The sequence below is a fragment of the Cucurbitaria berberidis genome (genome assembly GCF_010015615.1).
Source record: "Cucurbitaria berberidis CBS 394.84 unplaced genomic scaffold K460scaffold_3, whole genome shotgun sequence".
Taxonomy (NCBI): domain Eukaryota; kingdom Fungi; phylum Ascomycota; class Dothideomycetes; order Pleosporales; family Cucurbitariaceae; genus Cucurbitaria; species Cucurbitaria berberidis.
This window is the reverse complement of record NW_024468937.1, coordinates 3,727,619-3,744,582: the sequence shown is the minus strand read 5'-3', so window position 1 is coordinate 3,744,582 and position 16,964 is coordinate 3,727,619. Positions and strand designations below refer to the sequence as shown.

At 51.5% G+C, this 16,964-nt stretch overlaps 6 protein-coding genes across 6 annotated transcripts; 2 read left to right on the top strand and 4 right to left on the bottom strand.

The window, feature by feature from the left end:
- Positions 1 to 565: 565 nt before the first annotated feature.
- On the top strand, positions 566 to 5,457 carry K460DRAFT_366724 (pyruvate carboxylase). The gene is made up of 7 exons (XM_040933437.1): positions 566 to 1,006; positions 1,072 to 1,364; positions 1,477 to 2,036; positions 2,091 to 2,105; positions 2,260 to 2,531; positions 2,737 to 4,931; positions 4,988 to 5,457. The coding sequence occupies exons 1-7, from the start codon at positions 847 to 849 to the stop codon at positions 5,090 to 5,092; spliced, it is 3,600 nt and encodes a 1,199-aa protein (XP_040788440.1). The 5' UTR covers positions 566 to 846; the 3' UTR covers positions 5,093 to 5,457.
- Positions 5,424 to 7,107, bottom strand: K460DRAFT_366723 (serine/threonine-protein kinase crk1). The gene has a single exon (XM_040933436.1). The coding sequence runs from the start codon at positions 7,018 to 7,020 to the stop codon at positions 5,749 to 5,751; it is 1,272 nt and encodes a 423-aa protein (XP_040788439.1). The 5' UTR covers positions 7,021 to 7,107; the 3' UTR covers positions 5,424 to 5,748.
- Positions 7,108 to 7,257: 150 nt separating this feature from the next.
- Positions 7,258 to 7,895, top strand: K460DRAFT_286041 (RNA-binding domain-containing protein; the record flags this gene model as incomplete). Its single annotated transcript, XM_040928860.1, has 3 exons — positions 7,258 to 7,325; positions 7,382 to 7,595; positions 7,653 to 7,895. 3 exons carry the CDS (start codon positions 7,258 to 7,260, stop codon positions 7,893 to 7,895), a joined length of 525 nt encoding a protein of 174 aa, XP_040788438.1.
- Positions 7,896 to 8,162: 267 nt separating this feature from the next.
- K460DRAFT_366720 (uncharacterized protein) lies at positions 8,163 to 12,871 on the bottom strand. The gene is made up of 13 exons (XM_040933435.1): positions 12,774 to 12,871; positions 11,481 to 12,722; positions 10,963 to 11,432; positions 10,854 to 10,909; positions 10,408 to 10,589; positions 10,141 to 10,355; positions 9,967 to 9,993; positions 9,542 to 9,920; positions 9,407 to 9,488; positions 9,297 to 9,355; positions 9,022 to 9,244; positions 8,753 to 8,965; positions 8,163 to 8,687 (listed from the first exon to the last, which is right to left on the bottom strand). Exons 1-13 carry the CDS (start codon positions 12,783 to 12,785, stop codon positions 8,344 to 8,346), a joined length of 3,504 nt encoding a protein of 1,167 aa, XP_040788437.1. The 5' UTR covers positions 12,786 to 12,871; the 3' UTR covers positions 8,163 to 8,343.
- A 1,019-nt stretch (positions 12,872 to 13,890) lies between these two features.
- K460DRAFT_286425 (adenosine deaminase) lies at positions 13,891 to 14,985 on the bottom strand (the record flags this gene model as incomplete). Its single annotated transcript, XM_040928886.1, has 1 exon — positions 13,891 to 14,985. The coding sequence occupies one exon, from the start codon at positions 14,983 to 14,985 to the stop codon at positions 13,891 to 13,893; it is 1,095 nt and encodes a 364-aa protein (XP_040788436.1).
- Positions 14,986 to 15,123: 138 nt separating this feature from the next.
- On the bottom strand, positions 15,124 to 16,642 carry K460DRAFT_116581 (uncharacterized protein). Its single transcript, XM_040926594.1, has 2 exons — positions 16,548 to 16,642; positions 15,124 to 16,496 (listed from the first exon to the last, which is right to left on the bottom strand). The coding sequence occupies exon 2, from the start codon at positions 16,465 to 16,467 to the stop codon at positions 15,262 to 15,264; it is 1,206 nt and encodes a 401-aa protein (XP_040788435.1). The 5' UTR covers positions 16,468 to 16,496; positions 16,548 to 16,642; the 3' UTR covers positions 15,124 to 15,261.
- Positions 16,643 to 16,964: the final 322 nt, after the last annotated feature.

Sequence of the window (16,964 nt, the reverse complement as noted above, 5' to 3'; positions counted from 1 at the left end):
GACATTGTTTCAAGATCCGTCCATCCGTTGTTCCTCGCGGCTATGCAAGCAAGGACGCGACGGAAAGGAGGAGACGACGCCCGGGAAAAGCATGCTAGATCGAGACGAGATCCATGGTCATGTCATGTCGCGAGAGCTCGGCTGAGGAACAACTACCCCGAGACAAAGCGCACAGTGAGGCGTCAATTTTTCCGTAATGCCGAGCTTATCCTAGAGACACCAGTCTGGGACTGAGGAGGGCTGGCAGAGGGTTGGGTTGGGGGACCACGTTGGACGGCGGCGGTGAGGTAGTAAAATTAGTGTGTAGAAAAATATTTATGAGAGTCACTGGACAAGACGACAGTTTGATCAGCCATCACATGCCTAGTTGTCCGCGTGGGGATAGACGACGGCGGCGGCGTTATACCTGAGTTTCATAACCAGGTTGGCAATTGAATTGAATCATAGCTCGCACGGGGAGGGGCATGGGGTCATGCCCCTCCATCCATGGGTGGGTGCGAGCTCTCTCGATAGCTCCCCGCGCGGACGAGCCAGGATGCGACCCACAGCCCACAGCGAGTGCTTTTGCTTTTGCTTTTGCATGCAGCAGAGTGGCCGACGGGGCGCACATCTATCTATCTCTGTCTGGCTTGGCTGTGTGGAATTGGACCCCTCGCTGTTTTGGGATTAATCTCCATCTGCTGCTCCCAGTGACTCGTAGTGGCCCTCCCTCACTAGCAGACCTCCGATAGCGCCAACGTCTGGTTGATATAATCCGCATTCCCCTCCACCTCCATCTCCCACCTCGAATCCTGTATCCTTCTCTCTCCCTCTTCCTCCATCTCCTACAAACTGCCGTCATCCAGCATGGCGTCGCTTGCAGTGGACAAAAACACCGAAACCGCCATTGACGACAACGAGTTTGATGACAACCATGGCGTGCATGGCGAGCACCATCCCCACAGGAACTCGGTGCACCACAAGCTGCGCGCGAGCAGCTCCATTATGCAGCTGAAGAAGCTCTTGGGTACGTTGCCTGCCCTCAATGGCTCGTGGCAAGCTTTGTTGGCCTGCTAACACCCAAGTGACCAGTCGCCAACCGAGGAGAAATCCCCATCCGCATCTTCCGCACTGCCCACGAGCTGTCGCTGCACACGGTCGCCGTCTACAGCCATGAGGACCGCCTCAGCATGCACAGGCAAAAGGCCGACGAGGCCTACGAGATTGGCGCGCGCGGCCAGTACACGCCCGTGGGCGCCTACCTGGCTGGCGACGAGATCATCAAGATTGCCGTCGAGCACAATGTGAACATGATTCACCCGGGCTATGGCTTCTTGTCCGAGAACGCAGAGTTTGCGCGCAATGTCGAGAAGGCTGGCCTGATTGTGAGTGGTTCCCTCTGCCCGCTGCGTTGACCCCATGCATGTCATGGAGGGGTCGCGTTTATCTTATCCAACACAACCCATGCATGCAATTGAAGCTGACCCTGGTCACTAGTTCGTCGGTCCGTCGCCCGATACCATTGACGCGCTCGGTGACAAGGTCTCTGCACGAACGCTGGCCATCAAGTGCAACGTCCCCGTCGTGCCCGGCACCCCGGGTCCCGTCGAGAAGTTCGAGGACGTCAAGGCCTTCACCGACGAGTTTGGCTTCCCCATCATCATCAAGGCGGCTTTTGGTGGTGGTGGCCGTGGCATGCGTGTGGTGCGCGAGCAGTCGACACTCAAGGACTCGTTCGAGCGCGCAACCTCAGAGGCCAAATCCGCTTTTGGAAACGGCACCGTCTTCGTTGAGCGCTTCCTCGACAAACCCAAGCACATCGAAGTCCAACTTCTGGGTGACAACCTCGGCAATGTCGTCCATTTGTACGAGCGTGACTGCAGTGTGCAGCGCCGTCACCAGAAGGTCGTCGAGATTGCCCCGGCAAAGGATCTTCCCGTGGCCACACGCGATGCTATCTTAGCTGATGCAGTCAGGCTGGCACAGTCCGTGAAGTACCGTAACGCTGGCACAGCAGAGTTCTTGGTCGATCAACAGAACAGATATTACTTCATAGAGCAAGTATCCAAATGCACAATCCTTTCAAGAATGTATGCTAACATCATCTCCAGAATCAATCCTCGAATGTAAGTTCTCCCACCTACCTCGCCTTCTGCTTTCACCTGATGATGCTTCGGGCGAGAGAAGCGCTACCAGTGGGCAGGCTTTGGAGGCATATATTACGACCACTATTTCTCCAAACCCACCACACCACCTCCCTCTTTATTAACAATTTTACAGCCAGGTCGAACATACCATTACTGAGGAAGTCACCGGTATCGACATCGTTGCCGCTCAGATTCAGATTGCCGCGGGTGCTTCCCTTGAGCAGCTTGGCCTGACCCAGGACCACATCTCCACCCGTGGATTTGCTTTCCAGTGCCGCATCACCACAGAAGACCCTAGCCAGAACTTTGCACCAGACACTGGCAAGATTGAGGTCTACCGTTCCGCTGGTGGCAATGGTGTCCGTCTCGACGGTGGAAATGGCTTTGCAGGTGCCATCATTACTCGTAAGTGCACTTCCTACAATAGTGCTGCGAATCACTTTTGGGACTGTTCAACTGTTTTTCGTGGATCTTTTAAAATACCCTGTCGGACTGCACGGCTACCTAACATCTAGTACTAACGTTCTGGCCCCTTGGACTTCTTACTCTCAATTTCTTAGCCTCTCAGCACTCACTCGACTATCGGACATCAGCTAACACGCAACTCAAGCTCATTACGACAGCATGCTTGTCAAGTGCTCGTGCCGTGGCTCAACCTACGAGATCGTCCGCCGAAAGATGCTTCGTGCGCTTGTCGAGTTCCGTATCCGCGGGGTCAAGACCAACATCCCCTTCTTGATCAAGCTCCTTACACATCCTACCTTTGTCGACGGCAAGTGTTGGACAACCTTCATTGACGACACCCCCGCTCTCTTCGACCTCATCGGCTCCCAGAACCGAGCCCAGAAGCTACTTGCCTACCTCGGTGATCTTGCCGTCAACGGCAGCCAGATCAAGGGTCAAATTGGCGAGCCCAAGTTCAAGGGCATAATTCCCATCCCTGCCATCTACGATAGCAAGGGTAACAAGGTCGACACCTCTGTGCCCTGCACCAAGGGCTGGCGGAACGTTATCCTCAAGGAGGGCCCTGAAGGCTTTGCAAAGGCTGTTCGTGCCAACAAGGGCTGCTTGATCATGGATACTACGTGGCGTGACGCCCACCAGTCTCTCCTCGCTACTCGTGTGCGAACCGTCGACTTGCTCAACATTGCCAAGGAGACCAGCCACGCTTTCTCGAACGCTTGGGCACTCGAGTGTTGGGGTGGAGCCACTTTCGATGTTTCCATGCGTTTCCTCTACGAGGATCCTTGGCAGCGTCTCAGGCAGATGAGAAAGCTCGTTCCCAACATTCCCTTCCAGATGCTTCTTCGTGGAGCCAACGGTGTCGCCTACTCATCTCTTCCGGACAACGCCATTTTCCACTTCTGCGAACAGGCTAAGAAGCACGGAGTCGACATTTTCCGCGTCTTTGATGCGCTGAATGACGTCGAGCAGCTTGAGGTCGGTATCAAGGCTGTCCTCAAGGCTGGGGGTATTGTTGAGGGAACAGTATGCTATTCTGGGGATATGTTGAACCCGAAAAAGAAGTACAACCTCGAGTACTACCTTGATGTTGTCGACAAGATCGTCAAGATGAACATTCATATACTCGGCCTTAAAGATATGGCTGGTGTTCTCAAGCCCCGTGCTGCCCGCCTTCTCGTTGGTGCTATCCGCGAGAAGTACCCAGATCTTCCCATTCATGTCCACACTCACGACTCTGCGGGAACTGGTGTTGCTTCCATGGTAGCCTGTGCTGAGGCTGGTGCCGACGCTGTCGACGCGGCTATCGACAGCATGTCTGGCATGACGTCGCAGCCCAGCATTGGTGCCATTATTGCCTCTCTTGAGGGCACTGAGCATGAGTCTGGTCTGGACGCTCACATGATCCGCAACCTCGACGCTTACTGGGCTCAACTGCGTCTGCTCTACTCGCCCTTTGAAGCTGGCCTCACTGGTCCTGACCCCGAAGTATATGAGCACGAAATTCCCGGAGGTCAGCTTACCAACCTTATTTTCCAAGCCTCTCAGCAGGGTCTCGGTGAGCAGTGGGCTCAAACGAAGAAGGCTTATGAGGAGGCCAACGATCTGCTGGGCGACATCGTCAAGGTCACGCCAACGTCCAAGGTTGTGGGTGACCTGGCCCAGTTCATGGTTTCCAACAAACTCAACCATGATGACGTGCTCGCCAAGGCAGAGCAGCTTGACTTTCCGTCGTCGGTCTTGGAGTTTTTTGAAGGGTTGATGGGAATGCCTTATGGGGGGTTCCCGGAGCCTCTCCGCTCGCAAGCGCTCCGTGGCCGTAGGAAGATGGACAAGCGCCCCGGCCTATACCTCGAGCCGGTCGACATCGCAAAGGTCAAGGCCGATCTCAAGTCGAAGTGGGGCGATGCTACCGAGTGCGATGTAGCGTCAGCTATCATGTACCCCAAGGTCTTCGACGAGTACAAGAAGTGGACTACCAAGTATGGCGATCTCTCCGTTCTGCCGACGCGCTACTTCTTGTCGCGCCCTGAGATTGGTGAGGAGTTCCACGTCGAGCTCGAGAAGGGCAAGGTGCTCATCCTCAAGCTTCTCGCCATCGGACCGCTCTCGGAGCAGACTGGTCTCCGTGAGGTCTTCTATGAGATGAACGGTGAAACACGTACCGTTACCGTCGAGGATCAGCACGCGGCTATTGAGAACGTATCTCGGCCAAAGGCCGATCCTACCGATAGCAGCCAGGTTGGCTCACCCATGTCGGGCGTCCTCGTTGAGGTCCGTGTACACGATGGCAGTGACGTCAAGAAGGGTGACCCGGTTGCTATTCTCAGCGCCATGAAGATGGTAAGTTGTCTAGGAATTCATAGTGCATATCGTTCAAACGCTAACAAACACAATAGGAGATGGTTATTTCGGCTCCTCATTCTGGCAAGGTCAGCAACCTGTCGGTTCGCGAGGGCGATTCAGTGGACTCTGGAGACCTTGTCTGCAAGCTTGTCAAGTGAACATGATGCAACAAATGCATTATGTTATCAGGAGTATCAGTCTCGCTTATACGCACACTGCGGCGGCGGGTTACGACCGACATGAAATTCTATGCCTTGATAAATTTGGGTATTGTGATTTCTTGACCCCGGGCGGATTAAGTATGAGCAATAAGTACCGAATCACGGCGTTGGTATGCCGATTTCTCATTTCATAGATGATCGGTTCATAAATGTAAAATGTAAAATGGCTGGATAGATCAAGTGACGCGGAGATGGTTGCATGTATGTGTAGGGCTTTCATTAGAAGACGCAGACAGCACTATTCGTAGAAGAAATCACTAGAAATTGGAATAAGTATAGTATTGACTTTATTGTTACATCCCTAAGACTAGATCTGTAGATCTATCGAATTGAGTTTGCTCAGTTAGTGATGCCTCTCGGGCACTAATATACCGAAGCACGTCAAACGTCTAGAACGAGCCCAGACTCCCAAGAAAATGCAGGATCGAACGTTCCTCCAGGTTTATCCGCAGCCCTACCCGTCATATGCAGGCGCTTCCTTGAACCGAGCTCCCTAACGCCAGAACTCCATGTCGAGAAACCATGTTACTCCACCAGCCCGACCCGAGGTTCGGGAGATATCGGGCTGCCGTCCGCAAAACGCGTGTGCTCGTTTACATGGAGCCAAAGTCCAATTTGCGGGCGACCTTGTCCGCCCGCCCAGTGGCAGCTTGGGGCGTCTCTCCGCCTTTCCGTTTGAGGTCTTCGCCTACTTTCAGTTCCCCGCCTCCTTCTTTTGGCAGGTTTTGCTTCTTGGTGGGTCGGGGTAGGTTGGTCCAATACTTGTGCTCGAGGGCTTGGCGTGCTGTGAAGCGCTTTTGCGGATCCATGGTCAGCATGCCTCTCATCAGGTCGAGGCCGTCCTCGCCTAGCAGGGGAAACTTGGCTCTCCACCAGCTCATTGGTTTTGCCATTTTGGCAGCGCTCCTGCCTTTGCCTTTGAGCTCGGCGCCAAAATGCTCGCCGGGTGAGACGTAGAAAGGGAGCAACGAAACGCCAGGCCACGACTCTTCGGTAGGTGTACCGAACGTGTCACAGATGAGAGCGAGTTCCTCCATATCGGTGTTTGCAGGGAGGAAAAACTGGCGCTGCGTCAACTCGGCGATCACGCAGCCAATACTCCACATGTCTGCCGTTCCGCCGTAGTAACTGCATCCGTAGAACAGCTCTGGGGGCCGGTAGTACCGCGTTATGACCAGCGTGGTCATCTTCTTGCCTGGATCCGCGAAGCTCCTCGCCAGACCGAAATCAGCGAGCTTCAGCGTTCCGTCCGCTGCAATGAGGACGTTGCTCCCCTTGATATCGCGATGTAAGACGTAGTTTTCGTGGCAGAACCAGATTCCTTGACACATCATGTTCGCCCATGCCTTGATATCTGCGCCGCCGTAGGTAATGCTTTTATTTCTCCAGAGGCCATCGAGGTCGCCTAGCGGTAAGTGCTCGAGCACGAGAGACAGATTCTGCTCTTTGGTCGAGAAGACGGCGTGGAGTTTGATGATGTTGGGGTGGGACAGTTCAGAGAGGAACTTGATTTCGCGGATAGCGTCTGGGGCGATTCCGTCCTTGAACTCTGCGTTGAACTTGATCTTTTTGATAGCGACAAGCTTGGATGGGTCGTGGCGGTAGTGGCCAGCCGTTACTATGGCGTAGGTACCTTCTCCAAGCTTGGCTCCCGAGACGAACTGTTGCCGCACCTCATCATTCATCTGCTCTGCCAGATCCAGCCCTCCATGTCCAGGTGTGCTAGCCGGCATTGGCGCTGGCGATCCCACAACCTTGTGGTTGTTATTCAAGAGAGCGAGCCCTCTTGCCTTGTTCGCGGTTGGCCCAGGTCGCGCGCCTGGCGGGTTGGGCCGAGGGCTCAGGACGACGGAGGTCGATGCCATGGTGGGTAGTCGATGGGACCAAATCCAAAACCATTTCCAAGCCCCAGTCCTTCTCTTCTTGTCCCCGAGAGTGTGGTGAAGGTGCGAATGGCCATGGTGAATCTCTGTCCCTCTCAGGTACCAATGCGGCCATCAAAGCACGTCCCCGATCTGGCCTTGGCCGCGATTTTCTGCGGGGAGCTCCACCTCACCACCGAGCCATGTGCATTTTACCTGTCTATTCACACAACTACAGTCATGGCTACTTCTGCACGAGGACCGCCGGGCACCGTCGCGGTATCAAAGGATGGCATCCCAAACCGGACGTAAGTCACGTCCAAGTCCCTTTAACATTATACGCAGAGGAGCTAACAGCATGCAGACTATACGTCCGTAACCTCCCCGACAAGCTACCCAAGGAGGACCTGAAGCGCAACATATACATGCTGTTTGCCACCTATGGCGTAATCCTCGATGTCGTGGCCCTCAAGACAATGAAGATGCGCGGCCAGGCGCACGTCGTGTTCCGCGATATCGATTCTTCGACGCAAGCTATGCGTGCGTTGCAAAACTTTACCTTCTTCGGAAAGGACATGGTGCGTGTCTCGCCATTGCTACGCCCATGACTAGACTAGGACTAATTGTGTGCTCAGCAAATCGCCTATGCAAAGACCAAGTCCGATACCATTGCCAAGCTCGATGGCACGTTTAAACTGCCTGAGCCCGAGCGCGAAGACGAACCAGAGCAGACAACCACACAGGCAGTAGGATTTGGCGCCGCGCCCGCAAAAGCAGTCCCAGTCGGACAAAAGAGGGGGCGCGACGAAGAAGAGGAGGAAGAGGAGGACGAGGACGCGGAGATGGAAATGGACGTCAGTGACGAGGATTCAGATTGAGATTGAGATATCCACAAGGGAAGAAAACGATATGATACCCACGAACACCATGAATCAAGCATGCAGGGCACGACCCACCGGACAGCAGCTAGTAGACGGGCATATACACATATTTGTATGGCGCATGCGCTTAGAATGATTGAATCCGGCACTAACGGGTTGCAGACTTTATCTGTTATGCGATTAAGTCGCTGCGGGAGTAGATCAGATCGTGCAACCTGCGCTTTGCATGCAGCAAGACTATTAAATTCAATGATCAAACACGATTTCTCGACCAATTACTGCATATTTCGTCTATATACTAGGTTTCCACTTGAACCCAATAAACAAATAAGAAATAGGGCACCAAAGCACCTAAGTCTATGGAGGTGTACTTTAGGAGTATGCACGACTCAACCACACCTGTACACGTGAATCAAACAAAAATTGCATTAATCCGCCTGCGCAGCTAACCAGTCATAGGTACATCCTCTCTATCAGTATCCCCCGGCTCCCTAAATGCCCTGCGCGCTACAGCAATCCGTTCTTTGGTGATATTCAACGTCTCCTCCACCCTTTTTCTAAAGCCTGGATTCCGTTCGCTATCAGAGAGCCTATTTTCTTCTTTGAGTGTATCAAGGTCCGCTTCAATCAGCGTGACTTGCTGCATTATAGCTTCGCTTGCTTTCCTTTCGACGTCGTCTACGATTTTGATGAATTCAGACTTGATTCGCTGTCGATGGTAGATGAAAAGAGTTGGAGACGAAAAGCCCTCCGTGATAATGTTCTTGCGGATGCGGTCGCTACCTCCTCCTATGGAAGCGTCAGTGATGCCATAATATTTCCTCTAGATTGTAGGTTACTAGGGTTCATCTTACCGTATTGCATATTCGCATTGTGATACGAGTCGTCTATGAGCTGTCCTATTATAGAGGTTCGCACACTAGAAAGCGCGTTGATTCGCAGGGTAGACAGCTCCATGTAGACGTCCTCGAGCGCATTTTCTATTGCGTAGTCTAGTAGCCCTTGACGGTGGCGTAGAGTGCCGGTAAGAGTTTCTAACGTCGTGCGCGTGGAATCATCCATGTTGCCTACATCAGTTAGCTCAGTTGATATATGATAAATGTGGGGTCGTTAGCTAACATACCCGACGGTGTAGTACTATTAATCATGTCCGCGAAGCTTTGAACAATAAATTCCTGAATACCAATGAGATGGGATTGTGTTTCATCCCTGAGAATCATCCAGATAGCTTGGACATCACTCTTCATCTCGGCAACTGCTTCCTCATTCCAGCATCGATATCCTTTTGCAGCTGTGCTATGGGTACCATAGTTGCGGCAGAAGGCTGAGTACGATGAATGGTGCCACTATAGGTCATCATCAGCCCGAATAATAGAATTACCGTTCCGATTAGCCTACCGTTTTCCATTCCATACTTGCTCTTTCGGCAGCCTTACTCCACTGCTCCGAGAATTGAGCTATAGAGAATTAGTCAAAGCAGATCCGTTGTCGCTTGTAGCAGAACTTACTAAAAAGCATATATATTTGTGTGTTGAATATACTGGTTAGGCCACGAGACACTTCATGAACTCGGGAAACTGGACTTGTTAACTATAAACAACATCAGTGAGAACATGGAGCTGCTGACTGACTTCAAGACGTACCTTCTTCAGCTGGCGTCGCAGATTGTCTCCCATGTCAAGGACTTGCTGTCTGCGCTCGACAGTTGCCGTAGCTGCTCCAGCTTGAACCCACAGTTCTACCGAGCCCAAGAAAGCTGGAACTTCGTCTTTGACATACTGTGCAGTTGCACGGTGATGGCTCTCAGCTATGATGCCTATACAGAATTGACGTAGCGCTAGAATGCCGCTTAGCCTCAAATAAGGTAGTGCCTCGCCAGCGGGTAGCTTGCGATTCTTCCAGTAAAGTTTGTTGCCAATGCAGAAGGTTCTCAAGTTTGAACCCTCAAGGTAGTTCTGGTGCGTATCTTCAATTTTCCGCATAATCTCTTCGTTTCGGACTTGGATGATGTGCTGCTTCAGTCTAATCACTTTAGCATTCGAAGATATCGTGGAGGCGGAATACTCACTCAAGTTTGTGCTTAGATATGTCTCGTCTACACCATTGTTAGCAGGCTATAACCAAGTAGTTGAGCTGTAGGCTTGGGCCTTCGTTGAAGTCTCCTGTGCAAATCAATCCAGGCTTCCTTGATCCAACGCAGAAATAAAAGGCAAAGCCTTGTGGGCAAAGGGGAGATGCTTACTTAGCAGCCCTTAATTCTCGATTGAGCTTGACAAGTTTCTGGTCGAGTTCCCGGGCTTCCTCTTCTGAAAGATCCATCGCCTCATCTTCGCACTCCTTAATTTCCGCCTCAAGCAATTTGGATTGTGTCTTTGCATCGTCAACTTTCCTTGCGAACTCATCTATGCGGGTCTTCTCCGCTGGCCAGTCGGTCTTGGCCTCATTTACTTTTATGACCTAATCCAGTCAATAGTCTGTTGAGGTTACGATGAATGGACAGGTTACATACATCAGACCTGGTGCAAATGACGCCTACATTGGAGAGCGAAGCGCGGCGAGCTAACTCAAAGACCTCTCTAACACCAAGGTGGCTAGCAGCGCGGTCGATACCAGTAACAGCAAAGACTTGATGGCATTGTCTGACATAGCGTTCAGTGACATGCTGACGTGCAGCGTTGAGATCACGAAGACCTTTAGTAAATTAGTGACACATTATCAATGGAAGGCGACTGTTCATGAGCAAATATTGATACTGTGAGCCAGGTCTTGCGGGATCCTCAGTTTATAAAGTGGACCGATTGGCCACCGTGTACGTTCGTGCCTTCATAGAAATATGCAAATGCCTTGTGACACAGCGAAGCTTCTCGGATTGGTTCCCCGCGGGGTATGTGAATACCAAAGATACAAGGGGTAGGAAGGATATCTGAGTGTTTGGGTTTGAGAAAATTCACTGACCTGGAAGATCTACGATGATAAGACCTTTACTCAAGATGTAAGCTCTTATATAGACCCTGGCTTCAATGTTAGCTCTGCCAAAACATGGGCTGTATATAGTGGCACTAACCTTACTTTGCGAACGAAAGTCCACGGGCATCCCTGACTTGCCCCATTGTTTTCAGAAGTCAAACTTTGCAGCCGTGCAGAGCATCCTCTTACGTCATCGAATGATTCTGGCAAATGCGCACTGCCATCTTGGTTTGAAGTAGTTAGAGCCTGAGATGCCCATTTCACCATCATGTTGATAGCTTGCTGGAATGGGAAGTCGAGTAGCAAACCAGGGTTTTCATTCAGCCTTTGACCAAAGCTGGCCCTAAAAGTAGTACCAGCGAGATGTGCTCGTCGTTCGAGGTCTTTATCATGCCCGACTGATTTATCATCGGGTGGTGAGTCGTAGTCTCGATAAGCTCGTAGTAACTCTTGGAATTGACGCTGCAGCTCATCGATTGTAAAGTGATCTATATGAATAAGGAAGGTGTTCTGATCGTGGTAGTGATATTCTGTAACCACGCATGTGCATGCGGAGCCACTACTGCTCTATTGTCGATTAACAACCTCCACTACGTGCGTTCTTTGAAAACTTACTGTTCTAGCAAAGTCCTCTCTATCCAACAATGAGTTGATCAAACTACTCTTGCCAACTCCAGCATCCCCTACAAAACCAATGATACGCGAATCGGGAGGTTGAAAGGTACTCATAGTTACGGCTTTCTGATGCAGCTTATGGATGGTCGAACCTTGGTCGTGATGGAGATCGGCGCTTGCGAGAGCAAGAGCCATCCGTGTCATGTCGTCTTTGGCGTTATTACAGGCTTGTTGCACGGCCTGTTGCTGAAAGTGAGTCGGTGGTGGCTCCTCATCTTCTACTCGATAAGGGATTCGGTTAGCCACTGAGCTAGACCGTCGCGTGCGTGAGGGCGAGGGCGAGGGCGAGGGCGAAGGTGCCGGGCTAATGTGTTCGGCAGCGTCAGATGATGTAACATCTAAATGAGTCCTTAAACCGGGTCGCTGCGGATGCGAAGGCCCATTTTCGCTAGGGCTCATTCGTAATGCCGCGACGCCGTTGGCTAAACTATCGACTCTACTACGATTACTTGGGCTCAGGATCGGTGGTGTCGGAGTGACAGATATAGACGGAGTCGAGGCGGATCTCTCTGTGCCCTGGTAGTCTTGTACACTCGGGCTCGAATTATGTGGAGTTGTAAATCTTGGAGAAGCCCTAACAGAAGAATCGAGAGGTGTCATTGTTACGAGGCTCGGGGCTTCAGAAATTGCGTTGGCCGATCGAGAAGTTGAAGACTGGAGACGAAGTCCTTCAAGGTGTCCATTAAGCCTCTCCTGCTCTGAGAGCTGGCGCGAGTGTGACTCGCTTGTTGACTCCGAACGTGTGCGACCCGCCGTGCCAGTGTTACTAGCTTTACTTGCAGGTAAATCAGCGGCCTCTTCAACGGAACGTATGGGAATATCCGGATCATGATCAAGAGGACCATGTAGTGAATGCTGGCCAAAGGATGGCGAGCTTGAGATCGCCCTTGGTATTATTGACGAGACATGAGAAGGCGGCTTATCCGCAACTCCACTACTACGAGACCGTATACGATCAAAAATCGTGTCTCCAGTAGAGGAAAGAGCTAATTGCGGGGTACTGGAAACTCTCTTTTCTGGTAGATGAGCTGGTCCATTGCCACGCCCGAATGTGTAAATTGTCGTTGATGTGCTTGGTGCGTGAAAAGAAAACGGTGTGCGCAACGAAGAAGCAGAAGAAGATACCGGGAGACTCTGCTCAGATACAGCTGGCACTTCTGAGCCTGGAGTCTGATCCACGTGCTGTATGTTATTTAATAATGTTTGTTATGGCATTTCAAGGACTAATCTTACTACTGTGACCATGACTGGAGTTCGAATTAAGCACTTAGGAAGAAAAGCAGTAGGGAAAGAACGGACGAACTCTTGACTGGCTTAAAGTTGTGGTCCGTAGTATTTGAAGCGGGGAGCAAGAGCTGCGAGGCGGTCGCCTCGGTATTTTTCACACTGCATGAGTGTGGCACAGCTGAGGATCGACCTATCAAGCTCTTTCTCTATAAATGCCGTGCCCACTTGAAGGGACTAAGGCACCCGTGAAACAAATGTCATGACAGGTCTCGTTTTGGGAGCTCAGGCGTCTAAAATGAGTGTGCATTGACAGGGTTCCTGGGCGTCGACTGGCTCCTAGTATTTGAAGGGCAAATCAGAGCTTTGCGATCAAACGTTTAGGCCCTTTGGTTGGAGCGAACACTACGTGGATGCGAGTCGACGTCCAAACACACTGTACAGGAGGGCTACGTGATCATTTTAGAAGGGCGAAACGCACTGGAACTGCCACCAATGAGATACGATGTACTGTCTATGGTGGTGAACGCCTGATGAACGATGGCCATAGGTCCTAGCGTGTTGGTGGGGGCCGGGGCATTTAGTTGAGGGGTTGCATGGTGCCCTATTCCCAAGAGAACCCAGGTAACTTAGTTCAAATGTACACGCCATTTATTCCGGCCCTAGGAACATCATGTATCACCAGTCCAATGGGTGAAAGTTCGTGGAGTGAATGAGTTGCCAAGGCGGGTGAAACAGATGGACGGAAACTGGGTCGGGTAGGCGCGCGCTGATCTAAACACGCCAACTTCGCTTAGACCTTTTTGATACTATACCTGCGCACCCCCTTCCCCGTCTCGTAAACAAAGCGTAGTTCTCTTCCAATAGATAAAGATTTATGAAGCCTACTTTAAGGGGTAAAACGTCTTGGACAAGGGGTTGAATGTCTAGCTTACGCCACTTTTCAGGGTAGGGAACGAAGAGCAATGCTCAGCGGCTAGTATTGGGGGCGATAGAATATAGGTGGCTTACGATGTATCTATTTTAATGCTAAAATGCGGATATTTACGCTACGCTCCTAGTACCAGGAAGCCGGGTATACTAATACCCCCTCAAAGAGCCGGTCGAATGCAAACATGAGTGTAGATCACTGATCCACCAAACGATCCGAGTACTTGCTCATGCATTCGTCGAGCAGACCGAGTAGCTCCGATTTCCGTGCCTCCTGAATCCAGCTACCATGAATCGAGTTCTCGGCAATGACCCTCCATTCGTTTATGCTCAAGTTGAAAGCGTCCTGCACAGCGCAATAATTGTTGACAATGTAGCCACCAAAATAAGCAGGGTCGTCGCTGTTTATACTGAACTTTACTCCGGCTTCGAGGAAAGTCCTGATGGGTACCTGGTCGATACGTTTGACGGCCTGGAGACACATATTGCTCAAAGGACAGACTGTTAATAGAATGTTTTCCTTGACAACGCGTTTCAGAAGCTCGGGGTCTTCGGTGAGGCGAATACCGTGGTCGATGCGCTCGACGTGCAGTGTGTCCAAAGCTCCGCTGATGTACGTTGGATCACCCTCTTCGCCTCCATGAGCTGTCCTGCGTAGGCCTCGCTTCTCACCTTCCCGATACTGGTCGACGAATAGCTCTGGGCGGAAGCCAACTTCTGAGGAGTCTAGTCCTAAGCCGGTGATTGCCCGCTGCTTATCGTCCTGGCTGACGTCGAAATACCCCCCTGTGATCGCTGTTTGCATCGTCTCGGCAGCAGAGCTGACAGGCAGATGGCGCAGAAAGCACATGATGAGACAGCTCGTGATACCCAGCTCTTTCTCCGCCCTAGTCCTCGCCGCGTTAAACCCAGCGACTACAGTGTCGAAAGCTATGCCCCGATCCGTATGGCTCTGCGGATCAAAGAAGACCTCGGCATGTCGAACTCCATCTCTCCTCGCGGTCGTGAAGTACTCCCAAGCGAGCATTTCAAAGTCATTCTGGGTGATGAGGACTGCCATACCACGGTAGTAGCACTGCAAGAAGTCTTCTAAGTTGTCGAAGTGCTGATAACGCTTAGCCAGTGTCACAGGAGACTGATAAGCAGGATCTTCGTCTGATGATGGCAAAGTGATGTTGTTTTTGGCAGCTAGTTGGAAAAGTAGGGCTGGGCTAAGGCAGCCTTCGAGATGGAGGTGATGTTCGCATTTTGGTAGCTCAACCAAGAAGCTGTGGAGTGGTGATTTGCACATTATGTTGTTGTTGTTGTCGAGGTCGTATAACGTTGCGTAAGGATTTAGCGAAAGTAATATATTTGGGTAGGTGAGGAAATCTAATCTGATTTTCCCTTGGTTGCAAACTCTGTCTCTGAAACCGGGGAATAGCGGCGATCATCGGTAGGCACCGGCCGCTCCTTCATCAGTAACCTGCAATCGCTCTCCATTAACATTTCCTAATGGCTGGTAGCGTAGTGTTATTGATTCCGTAACTAACACTCTTTACCTAAGCCCTGTATAATCTAAAATTCGTTAAACAATATCGCGAAATCTATTCCAATCCGCAGTGTCCCCTCCGCTCTTCTCATGCTTGCCATCGAGGGCACCTTCAAGCAAGCGATGTTCCTCTGTACTCTTTGTGTTACTATGCTCTGAAGTCGCTTTGGAATTTGTGCTTTGCGCGTCCCACAATGCCTCATCGCCCACCGTTCTCTCCCCATCTCCAAAAGTCTTCTTGAACACTTCATCATAGCTCAGCCACATGCCCGCAAACAACATAGCGCTTAGTTTCCCCAACCACCAAGGCGCTCTCCCCTTCTTATCCTGCAACTTCCTCGAAAGTGTAATGACGAACATAACGAACGGCAGCCAAATGGCCAGAAACAACACCTTGCCAGCCGCTTGTCTCTTGCTCGAAATGGTGTATGCGCGTATATCGTGCAGGTAGTCCTGATATTCGGCTGGTAAATCGCATTCAGCAGCGCCGTCGGTAATGAGCTTGAGGTACCGCGCCGAGGGTTGCGCATAGCTGGGATCGGGTCGGATGACTCGATCTGAGGATTGCGAACTGTCGTCGCCGTCTTGGACTGGTGCGAATAAAGTATGCGCTTTGAAGGGGTATGAGTCGGGCGAGGAGGGTACTGTATCGGAGTTGGGTAAAACGTAGCAATCGACGAGGATGTCGTGGTAGGCTGAGCCCCCGCCTTCGGTTGCTATGATATGCGCGTAGTCGCTGAGGGTGACTTCGTACACTACCCCCACAAGACCCTTATGCCAACGGTCTTTGTGGTATCGTTCTCCCTTGGAATGCCCATAGTCGTGATCTACTGTCGCTGGCGCCCGCCACGCGCTATTAGCAAAGCAGGGCTCCGCGTAGGGCATACCTGGGAGGTCGAAGGTCAATCGTAGCGATGGGACCAGGACGTTGACCTGCGATAGGGGCCGAATGCCGCGTACGCCTCTAAACGTCTCATTGCATAGGTTCGAGCCGTAGGCAAGATATAGCACCGTCTTCTGCTTCTCTTGTGCGAAGCCATTCGACAACGCAGGCGTCTCGGTATTGAGGGGTGTGTCAGTCAACGAGGCATCGAGGCGCTCTCGCGATGGCTGTGGAAGCGGAGCAAAGACGCTCTTCGGGGTATGGTTACAGCGTCGCAAGGCTTGTAGTTGGCTGACGATTTTGGAACAGTAATCTACGCGCTGGGATTCGTGCCGGGTGATGGGTAACACTTCGGTCATCGTGGTACCAGATTGCGCAATGATGTCTGCTGCTTCGTCATTGGTTGGGTTCCTGCTGCAGCCGTGAATATGGTACTTACGGTTTTGGTTCAGGTACAAAAGCCAAATTAGTTGCCCGTATGCTTCACGAATACTGTCGATAAGTGCTTTAAAGAGACCAGACCGTTATCTAGATTTCGTCCGTTCATGCAAACGCGACGAAGGCCTACATCATCGATGTTATCCGCCAATCGGAGAATCGGGTCGCCGAGCTATTGGTCCGACGTACCGGACGAACTTGAACAGAGCACAGCGATTATTGACTGGATTTGCACCTCTTCCCAATATGTTGTTCTGTCTATTTACATACTATCCATACACCTTTCTAAAGCGTCTTCCCAATTTGCATCCACAAATTCTTCTAAGAAAACTGCACATAGATCCTCCTCGATGTTGAGCATTGGCGGTCTCAGCCTACCTATTCATGGAACTTGATTCGCACTACAGTCTTGTCGATG

Coding starts and splice junctions, on each gene's coding strand:
- K460DRAFT_116581 (XM_040926594.1), bottom strand. CDS start 16,467: ATGACCGAAGTGTTACCCATCACCCGGCACGAATCCCAGCGCGTAGAT.
- K460DRAFT_366724 (XM_040933437.1), top strand. CDS start 847: ATGGCGTCGCTTGCAGTGGACAAAAACACCGAAACCGCCATTGACGAC. Junction 1,007..1,071: donor GCAGCTGAAGAAGCTCTTGG/GTACGTTGCCTG, acceptor CCAAGTGACCAG/TCGCCAACCGAGGAGAAATC. Junction 1,365..1,476: donor TCGAGAAGGCTGGCCTGATT/GTGAGTGGTTCC, acceptor CCTGGTCACTAG/TTCGTCGGTCCGTCGCCCGA.
- K460DRAFT_366720 (XM_040933435.1), bottom strand. Junction 10,356..10,407: donor TCATTTGCACCAGGTCTGAT/GTATGTAACCTG, acceptor TGACTGGATTAG/GTCATAAAAGTAAATGAGGC. Junction 9,245..9,296: donor CAAGTATGGAATGGAAAACG/GTAGGCTAATCG, acceptor GATGACCTATAG/TGGCACCATTCATCGTACTC.
- K460DRAFT_366723 (XM_040933436.1), bottom strand. CDS start 7,020: ATGGCATCGACCTCCGTCGTCCTGAGCCCTCGGCCCAACCCGCCAGGC.